Genomic DNA, 17,061 nt, shown 5'->3' on the forward strand with positions numbered 1-17,061 from the left:
GGGTGAGGTGGGTGGGGATGGGCTAGATGGGTGATGTGTACTAAGAAGGGCACTTGTTAGGATTTATATGTAAGTGATGAATCACTGGGTTCTACTTCCGAAGCCAAGACTACACTGTATGAATTTAAATAAATAAATTTAAAAAAAAAGATCTCTAGAAGTCACATTTAAAAAGGATTTTGACCACTATTTTGTCAACAAATATATATATAATATATATAACAAATATAATATGCTTAAAAGTGAATTTAAGACATTCCAATTAGGGGCACCTGGGTGGCTCAGTCGGTTAAGCATCTGACTTCAGCTCAGGTCACGATCTCACAGTTCTATGAATTTGAGTCCCACGTCTGGCTCTATGCTGACAGCTCAGAGCCTGGACTCTGCTTCTAATTCTGTGTCTCCCTTTCTGTCTCCCTGCCCCTCACCCACTCATGCTGTGTCTCTGTCTCTCTCAAAAATAAATAAACATTAAAAAAAAAAGACATTGCAATTAGAGATTTAATTTGTTCCCTGCTTCTCTTTGGCCATTAATGGCATCAACAAACCCTAAAATTACTAGGTTATAAAATTAATTCTATGTTATTCAGCTACAAGAAAGAAAGAAACCTTGCAATTTGCAACCACATGGGTGAATATGGAGGACATGATGTTAAGTGAAATAAGCCAGACAGAGGAAGACAAATGTTGTATGATCTCATTTATATGTGGAATCTTAAAAAAAAATAAATTCAAACAAACTCAGAGCAGTAAGTGGAATGGTGGTAACAGGGACTGAGGAGGTGGGGGAAATTGGGACGTTATCAACCAAAGGCGGAAACTTACAGGTAGGTAAATTACTGCCAATAATTTGCTTCATACAATGGATAAGTCTAGAAACCTAATGTACAAGCATATTGACCATACTTAATAATACTATATTGGACACCAGAAATATGTTAAGAGAGTAGATTTTATTTTATTTTGTTTTACTTTTTTATTTTTTTGCTAAGAGAGTGACATTTAGGTACATTTGTGACATACATAAAAAAGGTTACTATGTGAGGAGTTAATATGTTAGCTTGATTGTAACAATCAAGTACATCAAATCATCCTTTTGTACACCTTAAATATATACAATTTTAATTAGACATTTTTAGAAATTGTATTGATGTACAGTTGATGTACAGTCTCGCATTAGTTTCAGGTGCACAACGCAGTGATTTGATGACTACATCTCTCAGTGCTCACCGCTGTTAAGTGCAGTCACCGCCTGTTACCCTACAATGTTCTGACAATATCATTGGCTGCATTCCGGATGCTGTGCTTTCCAACCCCGTGACTTATCTGTTTTATAGCTGGAGGTTTGTTCCTCTTAATCCCCTTCCCCTATTTTGCCCACCCCCATGCTCCTCTTTTCTTTGTAACTGCATTTAATTCTGAGGTGCTCCAGTTATAATCCCTTATTTTTCCGTTCCTCTCTGAATTTTTGAAACTGATTGCCCCCACCACATAAATTCATTATAATCTAAGCTATATCAGAAATATCTACTGAAAGAGTTTAAATAGGTAATTAACAACTAAGTGGGGAGAGGTCTGGGCTAGGGTCTGGGAACGTTGAGTTGGGGAGCAGAGGTGTTTGTTTTATCCATTCCTTTTTCCCCTCCAGTGCCTTATTTGAGAAGCAGGTATTGGAGAGTGAGCCAAGTGTGAAATCCAGGGTGAAAGCATGGTTGCTGAAGCATCAGAAGACAGGAATATGGGGCTTGTGGTGACGTACTTGATACAGACCTGAGGTCAAAGTAGGTTAAATGCCCAAGGTACCTGGAGGGTATTATGTGATGCAAGGGTCCTGGTAGAATATGATAACAGGGCACAAAACCAGCCATGAAGTAAATTATTCCCCAGAAGCAAGCAGTGAGTGTATGTAGAATTTAACGTCACATCTTGGAAATGGTAGACGAAATGCACAATGTCACCCCTTGTCCACAGTGGGTCTTGTCTTTCTGCTGAGCCCTCATCAGGCACACTAATTAACTGAATGTTAAACCCAGTTTAATTTCAGTCTAAACTGATAATTCAAATAGTCCCTTTAGGTAACATCCAGTCTCACTTTTACATAAAAATATTTAGTCCCTCCAAGAGGCACCCATTCGTCCGGTTTCCCTTCTTAAACTGCATCCAAGGTATGAAGGAAGGAAATGTAGGTGTGCCAGGTTAAGGGATGAAGTTTCTTTCTGCAAGTGGTATCCTTTCTCTGGCTTTCAAAAAACATCTTTGGGAAAACCTGGATGCGTTGCTACTTAACCTGTTTGTACTGCCAGATAATGTCTGCTGTTGGAATAATCACAAATTTACCACTCTTGGCTTAATCAGACCTGGTGACCAAAACAGTCTTAACATTCCCTCAGCTTGACTGAGGTTGAGACAGGCTTCTTCCTGAGTCGGGACCCCTGACTTGCCTTTTTGCAGAGCATTTACTTTAGAAGATTTGTAATTGTAGACTCTTTCTCTGCTCCTTTGAGATAAAAATCTTTGTAAATTTTCCTGAGAGTTGTACAATCCAGGAATGTCTTCACCAAAGACCAGGGAGACATCCCACAAAGGTGTAGTCATCAAGGAAGATACCTTTCCTATCTCCCAGTGTCTGGGAGGGCAGGAGTCCACTGTGCACAGGCGCTTTGCTCCAAGTTCTAAAACTATCTCTTGTTGAGAAGATACAAGAAAGTTCACTTTTCCAGGTGGTAGAGCCAGTTAGCAAACAGATGGCCTTCAGTCTCCAGCCGTTTGCTTCAGTTGAGTTGAGCTCAGGCTGAGTCCCACAGTGCAGTGGTCTTGGATGATGTCTTCCTTGCCGGTTACCTGTGTCCAGTGCGGTGGTTCTGATGTCCTCTGTGGTTTGAGGGCAGTGCAGACAAGTAGACATCAGAGGCCCTGGACCTAAGCATGTGGTTCAGCCTGGTTTACTTTGATGTGGCTCCTTCCTTGATGGGACACACCAAATTCCACTCTCAGTAGTACTCCTGAATTACAGGACATTTCCTCCCTGGGATTTCATCCCAGAAAGGCCATAGCAGGGGAATGCATATGATCTCAGGGATCTCTTCAGTCCTCCCCCTCCCTTCTTCAGGTCATAGTGTCTTGGATTAGATAATGTGCAGGCGATTTCTCTGCCTTTCCCTGTTATGTCTCCTCCTTCCTGAAGTCACTTGAGCATTACTGGCAAGCGGTCGTCTCTGTTTGCAGGAGACAGAGCCTCATGAAGTGAGTACGTCCAGTGTGGTTGCTGATTCTCTGAAGGGGAATCAGGGAATAATCATGTCAGTAGCTGATTTATAAAGCTCTCATCCTGCTTCGGGATTTGATCTTTTTGTTCATCTTTCTCTTTTCTGTTATAAATTCTGTCACCGCCACAACCTTATGGAGGTATAGACAGATTAGTTCCCCCTTATTAGGCACTTATTATCAAGTACTGTTCTAAATGTCCTACATGGGTTAACATTTAGCAAGCTCTGCCAAGTCATAAGTCCCTGTTAGGAACCCTATTCTACAGGTAGAGAGACCGAGACTTTGAAAGTGTAAGAAACCACCAACACTCATGTGACTAGCAAGCAGAGGAGCCAGCGTTTGAACCCTGGCAATCTCAGGTAAGTCCTTGCTTTTAACCTCCATGGTACTCCAAGGGCAAAATAATTTATTCTTAGGATAAAAAGAGCAAAATTCATTAAGACATTGAAAATATTACTTCACAAAGACACACACTCACTTTGTTTGCAGAGTATTCCCAGATCTACCTTGCTTCTGAATAAGAATTACGTTTGAAAGATGGATTATTCTGTTTATTTTTTATTTATTTGTTTGTTTGTTTGTTTGTTTGTTTATTTTTGAAAGCAAAGAACTCTTTATTACTTGTTACAACTAAGGACACAGGGAGAAAACTCTCAAAAGACTGTGTCCCTGAGAGGTTAGTACAGGAAGCTTTTATGCAGTGCATTAGGGGACAAGGCACAGGGAGCTTACAGGTTCAGCTGTGATGCCCAGCCTGTCAGCATATGCTACTGCCTGCATCCTGTATCCCAGGATGGTGGATATCTCCGCCCACAGGAGGAGCTCTTACTTTTATAATGAGCTAAAGGCAACTTCAGGACAACTCAGGCCGGTGTTCTGTGCAGGTCCTCAACCTCCCAACTGCTCATACTGGCTCATATTTAGGGCTGTCAGGTAGACAGCTCGCTGGGCTTCCCCTTGGCTGGAAGTGCTGGTCTGGCAAAACAAAACAGATTCCTTCCCTAGTTTTGTTTTTTCTCCATCCTCCTACTGATTGCTTTCAGCCTTCCTATTGGAGTCAGTTCTCATTGTCTCCTAGCTAACACAAGGAGAACTCTCTACAACAAAATCTTCACCAAGTTGCCCTTCTGAAGCCCTTCCTCTCAATCTGGGGCAATGCTCCATGACACCTAGATGTCCCAACTTCAAGCTCTGTGCTCCCTCACCTGGTGCACATTCACCTAGACCTACTGTGTGCCAGGCTTTTCCAGATACCAGGGCACTACAGAGGTGAAGCTGGGGGAGGGGAGGGGCTTCTCCATTCTCATGCAGATTAGCAAGATGACAGTAAAAAATAAGTAAAACCTACTTGTTCGAAACCCAGGGGGTGATTTGTCCCATGAAGAAAAGTGAAGTCAGTAAGGGAGTTTGAGAAATGCCTGAAGGCATTTGGGGAGTAGACAGTGCAGTGTACATATATTTAAATCTGGGAGAACACCAAGTACAAAGGCCCTGAGGTCAACATGGACTGCATGTGGAGAGTCTTGCTTTTTGGACTGGATTCTGAGCTTTGCCTTGCATAGGAATTTTGCTTTCATTGGTAGTGCTAGGTTTCACTTTCATAGCTAATTAACCTGTACCTGGTTACCAGGCGCTTGAATTCAGTAAATTCTATTCCAGTGATTCAAACCGAAACAGAGGTCATTTGGGGTCTAGTCAGCACATGGTTACTGAGGGTCCTCCCTTGTCCCAGCACTCTGCTGATGATGAGGAGGGTGTGGCATGAACACAGTGGGCTCTCCACCTTGATGACTACAGTTAATGAACTGCCTCCGTGTCGTCAGGCCCCTTTCACGGTGACTGCTCTCTGTGTCTAGTGGGACATGACCTCTGACCCTATCTGTCACACTTTGTTGTCTATGTGCATCTTGACTCAGCACACTCTGCCAGTGACTCCCCCTGCACTCACAGTGTGTATCTCAGAAACATTCTCTCTGGCATCACCATTGCCTCCTCTTGCTGAAGTCCCTCTCTTTGGGGGAAGCCCCAAAGGCCCATTCTCAAGCCCCAAGTCCACCTCTGCCACACACTCTGGTGTATCCCCTGCAATGACTCCACTTCTGAAGGCGTCCTTGACATCCATCCTTCCCCCATCAGCCTGAAGGTGTGCCTCAACTTCTCTCTCTTCAATAAAACCTCTTGAGGAACGTACAGTTTCATATTGGGACAACACAGGCGTTGTTGCTCTAGGGGGAGGATGTCTGTCCCTTGCAAAAGCAGCCTGAGTGTCATGAAAGAAAGGGCTGTGCTGGCATCAGTTGGAGACTCAGCCCAGGGCTTAGATGGTTGGGGTACCAAGTGAATTGCTTGGGGCTCCCAGGATGCCACGGGGAAGAGGTTATAGGGAGCCTCTGGTTGGCTCTGGGTGTTGTTAAGGCTGCAAAGGGGAAAGGGTGGGATGCCGTTGTCTGCCCACCGAGTGGTAGGGGGATAAAGATGGCCACAGGGACTGCAGTGGGTAGGTGGAGTTTGGGGGTTGGAGGCAGGAAGGGAAAGAGGCAGGAGGTGTCTGGAGGAGCCTCACTTGGGTGATAGCATCAGGAGAGGGCAATGATGGGAGGCATGAGGCTACAGCACCCTATATTCCCAGGCAGTCTCCCATCCATGTCCAGGCTTGGGTAGCCAAAGTATCTGGGAGAAAAGCCACATGGACCATTTTCTGTGCTGAACCTGACCTTCCTGCCCTTCTCTTGCTCCGTCATGCATCGCTCAACCCGAGCCCTACCTAAACACTGGTCACATGTCTGGCTTCTGCTCTGTGGACGGCACTAAGAGGGCGCAACCACAGCTTCAGCTTCGCAGTGACCAGTGCAGGTGCCTGGCCAGCCCTGCCTCTGATACGGCGTCTGGCACAGCATCACTGTGAGGGGGCCACAGATTCACTTAGGGCTGGGAACTGAGGCTCAAAGGCCTTAGCTTAGCCACCTGATTCTTATAAGCCACTTCTAGACTATAATAGAATTTATATAGAAAACACACAAAATCAGCTATTACTCTTGGAATTATTAGAAATTAAGCGAGTGGCTAGATTTAAGTTTAAAGTGTAAGAATCAGTGTATTCCTCCTTAACAGTTATATTTCCTAAATTTCTTAGTTGTAACACACAGAACCAGTCCTGGCTATACTTAGCTATGTCCCAGAGTCCCCCTGATAATCCAGTGTGGGGACAGGAGCCCAGGCAGTGAGGGGGACGGCACAGTGTTGGCTCTGCGGGGCTGGGACACATGTGCCCTGTGGGATCTGGGACAGATTCCAGACTCCATCACTCTCCCCAAAGTGGGCATTTGGCCACCAGCCTCGGCAGAGCCACAAGCCACATGGCACCTGCTTCTTCAGGCTGAGGTCTCAGGCTGGACAGTCTAACCTTAGAACTTAGATCCTGTGCCTGCATCCAAGCCATGAGGAATACCCGGAAAGTGAGTGTTTGTCCTCTGCCTTGGGAGATAGCAGTAGTGACATGGGAATCCCTGCAATCCGTGGTAGCGTTCAGTGATGCTTGGTGTCTGCGGTGCATGTCTGACATGAATAGACCGTGAGCCAGGCTTCTAGCAACCACACAAATACCAAATCATAAAGCCAGTCGACTGAAAAATGTGGGTTACTTTCATGAAGAGAATCAGCAAAATTTTCTTCAGTGTAAACAATAAACCTTTAATATTTCTTGGTAAAAAGAAACTATTGCAGAGCATTATTCCAAGATTAGTCTATAAATTATGAATCATTGAATTACTTCAAAGACAAATGCAATATTTATTGAAATGAATTAAGAGGTTCAAAAGAAGAATACAATGTAATAAAAATACCTTACAGATAAAAGAAGGACTCTATGGCCCAAATTATGACAGCGAATGATAATGCAGTATTACTTAACTACCAGAAGTATATAAATACAGATTAATAAAAAATATTTGAAAGCATAGGAAAAGAGATAAAAATTGATATGTTCTGGGTGCCTGGGTGGCTCAGTCGGTTAGGCATCTGACTCTTGATTTTGGCCCAGGTCATGATCTCATGGTTGGTGAGTTTGAGCCCCACATTGGGCTCTGCTCTGACAGCGTAGAGCCTGCTTTGGATTCTCTCTCCTTCGCTCTCTGCCCCTCCCCCACTTTTGTGCATGTGCACTCTCTCTCTCTCAAAATAAATAAACCTAAAAAAAATAATATGTCCTTTTTGTAACTAGGTAGCATCATTAATAAAATAAGTCAATGAAAGAAAATTTCATAAATTGTGTTAACATATTTGGTGTACAACTTAAAAGGAAAAAATATAGTTTAGGGGCACCTGGGTGGCTCAGTCTGTTGAGCATCTGATTCTTGATTTTGGCTCAGGTCATGATCCCAGGGTTGTGGAATAGAGTCCCACATCAGGTTCTTCACTGATGGCACATGGCCTGCTTGGGATTCTCTCTCTCCCTCTCTCTCTGCCCCTTCTCCACCTGCACACATGTTCTCTCTCTCTAAAATATATATTTTATAGAGATTATAAAATATATGATGTATTTAATATATATTTTATTTTATATATAAATATATTATATAAATATAATATAATGTTTAATATATAATATAGGATATAATATAAATATATGTCATTTACATGTTATATATTATGTTATATATATTATATGTTAAATAGTTATATATTACATAATATATAATATAATAACATGTAAACTCTCTCCCTCTCTCTCTATATATATAGAGAGAGAGACACATATATATATAATCTAATATATAGACAGATAGTTTACACATTACTGAAGATGGATTGAATAGTCTAATATTTGAGGAGAAAAAATATTGGATTAGTAGTCATTGAAGGCTATCTCTTACTAACCTAGACAAGTTTTGTTGCTACATTTAAAAACTCATATTCAACTTATTTGATATAATATTTGCAAAGAAATACACCTAGAAAAAATGGACTTAAAGAGGGGACCGAGAAAGTGGCTGTTGCCATCATAAAACACAGAATACTCATGTGTGTAAGAGTTTACACAATTAATAAAGCGTAAAATGTTGAAAATTAACACGGATAATATGGAGAAGGAAATATGGTAAACATGTTTAATCTCTTGAGGTAAAATATCACTGCTATAAAAATTAAAAAAATTAAGGATCCCCACAATATCCCATGCTGTATAGATCTTATGTACTTTTGTAGATACATGATATCTTTTTATCAATGACAAAAAGACCAAAAATCCACTTAAAAATGGGCAAAAGATTTGAACAAACACTTCCAAGTTCAAGATACATAATGCATAAGTGGCTGAGAAGCCCATGAAAAAATGCTCAACCTCATTAGTTATTAAGGAAACACATTAAAACCGTATTGATATGCTACTAAATGCATATTTTATTTTATTGTTTAATGCATATTCTAAAAGCTAAAAAGTTAAAGAGAATGACAATACTAATGTTGGTGTGAACGTAGAGCAACTGGAACACTCACACATTGCTGGCATGTTTTATCTGGGGAATGTAATACAGCACAGTATTCTGGAAATCTGTGACAATTTTTTTGTAAAATTTAGCAAGCATGTACATTATGAATTCAGCCATTGCACTCCTAAATATTTACTCAGAATTAAATATGAGTGTGAAGAAACTTATAGAAATATTTATAAAAGCTTTATTTATGTACTCCAAACTGCAACTGATACCCCAGACCCAATTGCTCATGGATTGTGAATGAATAACAAAGCATAGTAGCATATCTATTTCACAGAACACAGCCCAGAACTCAACTAGATGGGTAAATCACAAGACCATTATGCTCAGCAAAAGGGGCTTAACATCAAAGAGTGCGTATGATTTCACTTGCAAAAATTCTAGAAAATGCAAACAAATGTTTAATACATTTAATACATGTTAAATACCAACGTTTAATGACAAAAAGTGGATTAGTGACTTCTTGCAGTAGAGGGCAGAAGGAGGAAGGACTCCAGATACACACGAATCTTTTTGGGGTGATGGAAATGTTTTGTATCTTGATTGTGGGTGTTGTCAGTGTTCATTGATTTATACACTTGAAGTGTAATAACCTTCATATAAATTTTACCATAAAAAAGTTGATGAAAAATGTAAAAAAGAATCAAAGTGTATTGTATTCAAAATTGAAGTTGTATTGTAATCAAAATAGAAGATTTGTAGGAATCAGTTATGAGTCTCCTCCAGTGCACCAGCCCAGGATAATGTTACCTGGGCCAAAAAGATGTCCGCAGACACAGAAGATGTGATCAGTAGCATTTTGGTGCAGTATGGGGCCTGAGTGAAAGGGAATATTCAGTGATCTGTATTGAGCAATAAGGTAGGCAAAAGAGCTATTTATGGAGATAAAAAATGAAGAATAAAGAAAAAAATGAATAAGTGAACAAAAATAAATTGGACAAACTACCAGTGATAACCTGATTATTGATTAACCTTATAATATCAACAATCTTCATGTCAGTTATCTGGAACCATTTTCTTTTCTTCTTGATTGGCAGTCTCTGGGTGGTTTATCTCATTTACATGGGGCCATTCTTTACAAATAATGAATTCCTCATCTGAGAGTTTGGTTGAGGCCCCAGGAATATTTTCCTCTTAAATCTAGCTCAAAATGATCTCATTCAAAAAAATATGAAATTCTACAAATAGTAATTATTTTTGTTTGATACCATTTCTTCTCTTTCCCTTGAGAAGTAAAAAAAAATCCTCTGTAAGAAAAAAGACATTCCACATAAGTAAATTTAATTAAATAAAATTAATAATTATTAAATCAAATTAAATTTAAAAAATAAATATTTAAAAAATTTTTAAAAAACATTTATTCATTTTTGAGAGACAGAATGTAAGCAAGAGAGGAGCAGAGAGAGAGCAGAATCCGAAGCAGGCTCCAGGCTCTGAGCTGTCAACACAGAGTCCAGTGCAGGGCTTGAACCCACCAACTGTGAGATCATTACCTGCACTGAAGTCAGACGCTCAACTGACTGAGCCACCCTGGTGACCTATAAATTTTAAATATTATTTAAATAAAATTTTAAAGCAATAAATATTTTCTGTGAGAATAAAAACTACTCTATGAAATTGAATACATAGAATTATGTACATAGAAGTACATAGAATATGTACATAAATACATAGAAGTTTCTCTGCTTTAGAGGAGATAAAGCAGAAGACCAGCGGACATCCAAAGAGATTCAACGATGTATTGAACACATGCAGGAGGTGGGAGAGTAAAGAGGCAATTCTACTGCTAGGCGTGTAGCCTGAGGAATTCATTACCTATGTATAAAAGACATGCCTGGATGAAGATATTCACCAATGTGTTGTTTAGAATAATGACAAAAAGAAACATTTTCAAAAGGGGATGGGTTAAATACAGCACACAGCCATTGAAATGATTTTACGTATTTCTCTAGAATGATGTTATTTCATAATGGGAATTTATCAACCGTATGTAAAGTGGTATTACAGTGCAATATAATGTTCACACATGTATACACATAAATAGAAAAATATCTAGCGGCACCTGGGTGGCTCAGTCGGTTGGGCGTCCGACTTCGGCTCAGGTCACGGTCTCGTGGTCCCTGAGTTCAAGCCCCGCGTCGGGCTCTGTGCTGACTGCTCAGAGCCTGGATCCTGTTTCGGATTCTGTGTCTCCCTCTCTCTGTGACCCTTCCCCGTTCATGCTCTGTCTCTCTCTGTCTCAAAAATAAATAAACGTTAATTTTTTTTTTTTTTTTTTAAATGTCTAGGGGCACCTGGGTGGCCCAGTTGGTTAAGCATCTGATTTCTGCTCAGGTCATGATCTGGTGGTTCATGAGTTCAAGCCCCACATCAGACTCTCTGCTGTCAGTGCAGACAGCCGACTTTGGGTCCTCTGCCTCCCTCTCTCTCTTTCTGCCCTTCCCCTGCTCTCTCTCTTTCAAAAATTAAAAAAAAAAAAAAATTAAAAAAAGAAAAATATCTAGAAGTATAGTCACAGATAATACAATATCCATTCCGATGGGTTGATGGTTTACTTTAAAAATTTTCTTTGTCCTCATTATGGAATTATTTACAAATAATATGCAACCTGTTTAAACTATATATATATATATATATATATATATATATATATATATATATATATACACACACACACACACATACATATACATATTAATGCACATCTAGAGATAGAGGAACCACTGTGCACCAAGCTTTAAGACTGCAAAATATGACACTGAGAGAGATTTTGTCCTCAATTTCAGCTTCATACTTGAAGAGAAATAAAATGCATGACCTTTAAAATCAAACAACAAAACAATCTTCATGTGTGTACATGCATGTGTAGGTTACTATGGACAGAAGCATTAATCCAAACAGCCATCTAAAAAACATTCCCCATTATTCAGCAATCGCTCATCCCCACTGTTCTCAGTGTACTTTAGTTCACTTCAGCAAACCTGGGAACCAGTGCAGTATTGTCCTCTTGTGATTTATTAGCCCTTCATGGAGAAGGTTACACAGCCTCCTACCCCAGAAGGAGTCAGACCTTGGACCCACAAGGCCTGGGACTCATGCTTATAGGTTGGAGCTGTTCCCCGTTCCTCATCCTTGTTGTGTTTCATGGACCCAGGAGGCCTCCCTGCCTTACTCTGTAAAAACATCTTGTCAAGCTCTTCTATGGATCAGAATAAGAAATACATTAATGCAAACATCTCTAGTAATGGAAAAGCAGTACTGAATTACAGTACTATGTGCTTCTGTTTCTATGTTTATACACATAGACACACATGCTGGGAAGCATTTGCAAGTAGATGCAAATGAACAAGCTTTGAGTCAGACTAATATTAGTTTCAATCATAGCTTTACTACCCTTTTTTTAAATGTTTATTTTTTTTGAAAGTCTTTTTTTTAATGTTTATTTCTGAGACAGAGAGAGACAGAGCATGAGTGGGGGAGGGGCAGAGAGAGAGGGAGACATTGAATCAGAAGCAGGCTCCAGGCTCCGAGCTGTCAGCACACAGCCCGACACGGGGCTTGAACTCATGGACCGTGAGATCATGATCTGAGCCGAAGTTGGACGCTCAACTGACTGAGCCACCCAGGTGCCCCAATGTTTATTTATTTATTTTTTGAGAGACAGAGTGCATGTGCGCATGACGGAGAGAGAGAGAGAAAGAGAGAGAGAGCAGGGGAGGGGCAGAGAGGGGACAGAGGATCTGAAGTGGGTTCTGCACTGAAAGCAGTGAGCCTGATGCGGGTCTCAAACTCACCAACCATGAGATCATGACCTGAGCCAAACTCAGATGCTTACCTGACTGAGCCCCCCAGACACCCACAGCTTTTTATTTGAGAAGTCTCAAGAAACCAATCTTTTCTAAATTTAGTGTCCTAATTGATCGAATGGGGACAATGTAGCATAGCTAGAAGAGTTGTCTAAAGGAGTTAAAAGAAACCCATGTACAATGAAACCGACATTTATTAGGGACTGAAAAAATTGTAGGAAAAGCTATTGAAAAGCTTAATAGGAAGGGGAATTAATGTAGAAACTTGACAGAGGTAAGAAACTTGGAGGCACACCAGCAAGCACACATGTATACCAAGAACTATACCAGGAACGTGCCCCCATAAACACAGTCAGCCTATGTGCCAGCAGTCTGGAGCCTGTCTGTTAGAAATCACCTTCAGATGATGCCGGCCAGGCCCTAAACTCATTGCCCTTTCTGTTTTATTTCAGAAAAAAATCCTAAAAGATGCCTTAAAATAACTCTTGAGTTGGAGGAAGGAAGGCCACTATCCTGAGAAGCATAATATCTTACTCAGATTTTGAGCAGAATATGAAGAATAGAAACATTGGAAGGGTGGAAATCAGACCTACCCTTTTACAATCTGAAACCTAATGACAATAACTTTTATTTGTATGGTTCTTTAGAATTTAAAAATGGCTTTTAAATACATCTTTCTCGGGGAAAATTCTCCTTTTGACAGCACCTTCCTCAGAGCGGCCTTCATGGCTTCATTGCGTAAACTGTAGATAACTGGATTGAGTGTGGGTGGTATCACCGTGTAGAATATGGAAAACATGAGGTCCATAGCTGATTGGGAGCCAGAAGGGGGCCGCAGAAACTCAAAACCTGCTGTGGAGAGGAAGAAGGTGACTACAAACAGGTGTGGTAGGCAGGTGGCGAAGACCTTGGTCCGGCCCTCTGCTGATGGGATCCTCAGCACGGCAGAGAAGATGTGGACATAGGAGAGCACAATGGACACCAGGCAGATGAATGCTGCCGAAGTTGTGAAGGCAGCCACTGCAATCTCATTGACGAATTCATGAGAACAAGCTAGTTTCAGCATCTGAGGAATGTCACAGAAGAACTGGTAAATGACTCTCTCCCCACAGAGAGGTATGGAGAAGTTCACAGCAGTATGCATGAGCCCAGAGAAGCCCCCAGCAAGCCACACAGCTGCCACGGCGTGCCTACAAGTGCGGGGGTCCATAATGGTCTCATACTGCAGGGGCCGACAGATGGCGACATACCGGTCATAAGACATCACGGTGAGGATGGCCACTTCTGATGAGGCCAGAGCTATGAAGAAGAAAACCTGAAGGATGCACTGACCAAGTGAAATGTAACCGCTGTTCGTAAGTGAATTTGCAATGGACTGAGGCACTGTGACAGAGATGAAACAGAGGTCTAGGACAGAGAGGTGCTTCAAAAAGTAATACATGGGGGACTGAAGGCGATGGTCCAAGGTGGTCACGGTGATGATGAGGAGGTTTCCTGTCAAGGCCATCAGGTATGTCACCAAAAACAGCAATGCATATAAAATCTGAAGCTTTTGGTTTTCAGAAAACCCCATGAGGAGGAATCCACTCATGGAGGTCAAATTGGCCATGGTCACACTGAACGTAGCAAGTATGACTGTCTAGGAAGCCAAACAACAGTAGAAAGAATGTATCATATTTAGTATATCTGCATGTCAGGTTAACAGTGCACCCAACATAGACCTACCGAAATCAAGACAAACGTATCCCCGTAGTGATTAGGTAACACTTCATTTAGAAAAACCTTTACTACAGATACCATATGTTTTCACTCTTATGTGGATCCTGAGAAACTTAACAGAAACCCATGGCGGGGGGGAGGGAAGAAAAAAAAAGAAGTTAGAGTGGGAGAGAGCCAAAGCATAAGAGACTCTTAAAAACTGAGAACAAACTGAGGGTTGATGGGGGGTGGGAGGGAGGGAAGGGTGGGTGATGGTTATTGAGGAGGGCACCTTTTTGGGATGAGCACTGGGTGTTGTATGGAAACCAATTTGACAATAAATTTCATATATTAAAAAAAAAGAAAAACCTTTACTTATTATTCAGAAACAGAAGCTCTAAGGGTGACCAATGGCGTCACATAGCTTGAAAAAAGTCATCAGAATTTTCTGGAGCAGAGTTTGGATTGTTAAAGGTGTGAAACTGACAGAGACGATGAAATCTTTCCACTCAACATAGTCATTGAAGATTGTACTAGTATTATTGCATCTTATTATGATACCTTAGTATTACAGTAAGGTAGTAACATTTCTTTTGTTAACCATCTAAAATTAAATTGTTGGTACCACCTTGTAAGTGGATCTAAGAACAGACCAGAGGCAAACGTAGGGGAGCTGTTCACTCTAAAAACAGTCATATTCCTTGCCTCTGAGAGGCTCTCAACATTTTTAAAATATGAAACTTGGTTGGAATGAACTTCCCAGAGCAAGCTCAAACAGTGAAATAAACCTCAAAATTGTCACATGCAGATGCCACTGAAACTAAGCATTGAATTCTGAGGTTTGGAACTTGATAGATATCACAACTGTCTGATGGTGCCTTGTCCTTTTAATTTTTAAAACCTTAGGATGATTTGGATTTGGATATGTCCAATCAGGTTCGTTTGAACAAATAATGAGTTTTTCTAAAAAATATTGAGTTCTGGGGCACTGGGTGGCTCAGTCGTTTAAGCGCCTGGTTCTTGATCTCGGCTCAGGTCATGATCTCACAGTTTGTGAGTTTGAGCCCCACATAGGGCTACACTCTGCCAGTGAGGAACCTGCTTGGAATTCTCTCTCTCTTCCTCTCTCTCTATTCCTCCCCTGCTCGCAATCTCTCGCTGTCTCTCTCTGAATGAATAGATAACTTAAAAAAATTTGAAGAAGTATTTAGTTCTTACTACATTGTAGGCAGAATGCTAGATAATAGAGTATATGCCTTTCCAGTATTATCTCTATTGTGACTTCTCCAATAAGAGTAAACATTTACTTTTCTTTTTCTCCAGGACATGAAATATATTAGCTAGTGAGTGCCCATTTCTAAAAATAATCAAACAAACAAAACCTTAATACCACGTATAACATAATTGTTAGGGGGATTGGCTGGTGTCACGTTTTATGTTAAAGGTGATACTGTAGAATCATAAAACCATTCTGTGTATCAGAGTTTACTCCACCGATTTCTACTTCTTTTTAAAAATCTGTGGATTTGTTGAAAGGTCAGTTCACCTTCAGTGAGTTTCTTGGTCAAGAAGGCAATTTCTTCACCATCTCTGTCCATTTCTCCACCTTTGATAATGGTACCTAACATAGAAGCACTAAGTAAATATTTATTTAACTGGGTATATACTTGATTGATTTCAATTCTATACAGTTTATCAAGTTGCTTGAATTAGTCCATCAGATACTGTGGTTTATTACATTGATTAATCCCTACCCAATGGAAAGAGGTTGAAAATCACTGAGGTAGTACCTTTTTGTTTTGCTGTAATTTATTTTGAGAACTCGCTGAAACTAATTATTAGGAAGCATTCTGGCAACAGCATGGATGTTGGATTAGCAGGATGTAAGATTGAAAAATGAAATATTGCCAGAGATGGTGAAGGTTTGAACTGATCTGTAAGTGTGACAAGAAGAAGTGACAAGTACAAGAGAAAATGGGCAGATAAAACCTGATGTGATGGACGTACAGAGAAAAGATGTTGTGCTGTTCTCCAAAACAGATACAGACAGGGAGGTGGTTGGGAGAGGAGGTGACCCTGATGAGAAAGACCCAGTCTGAGGTGATTGTGTGCTGAGCTTGAGGTCGAATATGAGGATCTAGAACTGAAAACACCATCAATGTAGAAAGCAGTGAACCTAGCTCCTTTGAAAGGCACTTATAAGAATATTTTTAGGGGGAAAAAGACAGAAAATAGGGCTGAGGATGATGTTCAGATACCGTCAAATTTCAAGAGATATGCATGAGAGGAGCCAGGGGCTGAGGAAGACAGTCACAGAGGAAGGGGAAAACCAGCAGTGAGTGGCCTCACAGAGCCAATGGAAGAGAAATGTTTTAGAAGAAACTATATGATAGGATCATATGTTTAAAAAAGGAAATTTAAAATAACAACAAAAGCACATTGAATTGGCCATTTTGAAGATCATTTGTGGATTTGCTAGATCTATTTTGGAGGTTTCATAGGTGTCTGAACATGAACGAGGTTCAAAACATGAATGAGATGTGAGAGGAAACACAGACATCGTGACCATTCTCCTCAGGAGGATGGCTATACATTTCGTAAAATATGGAGAAGTTGCACTCACCAGAGTTGGTCTTGGTCAGTAGGAGCAAATCTCAATTAATCCTAAAACTGAGCATCTTTGTTTTAAAAGCCAAGTTGGTAGCCTGGTCTCTGAAATGTTCAGGCCAGGAAAGGACTGAGATGCTTTCATAAGAGGCTGAACAGAGGGCATAGACCCAGGGACATTTTAACTTCTC

At 40.7% G+C, this 17,061-nt stretch overlaps 1 protein-coding gene across 1 annotated transcript; it reads right to left on the bottom strand.

Annotated features, from left to right (window-relative positions):
- Nucleotides 1–13,208: 13,208 nt before the first annotated feature.
- On the bottom strand, nucleotides 13,209–14,174 carry LOC109260170 (olfactory receptor 14J1). The gene has a single exon (XM_019438198.2). The coding sequence runs from the start codon at nucleotides 14,172–14,174 to the stop codon at nucleotides 13,209–13,211; it is 966 nt and encodes a 321-aa protein (XP_019293743.1).
- Nucleotides 14,175–17,061: the final 2,887 nt, after the last annotated feature.

The sequence above is a fragment of the Panthera pardus genome, unplaced genomic scaffold (genome assembly GCF_024362965.1).
Source record: "Panthera pardus isolate Hobbes unplaced genomic scaffold, ASM2436296v1 HiC_scaffold_17, whole genome shotgun sequence".
NCBI lineage: Eukaryota > Metazoa > Chordata > Mammalia > Carnivora > Felidae > Panthera > Panthera pardus.

What these genes read in the sequence shown, in the direction of transcription:
- LOC109260170 (XM_019438198.2), bottom strand. Translation starts at nt 14,174, where the DNA reads ATGGCCAATTTGACCTCCATGAGTGGATTCCTCCTCATGGGGTTTTCT.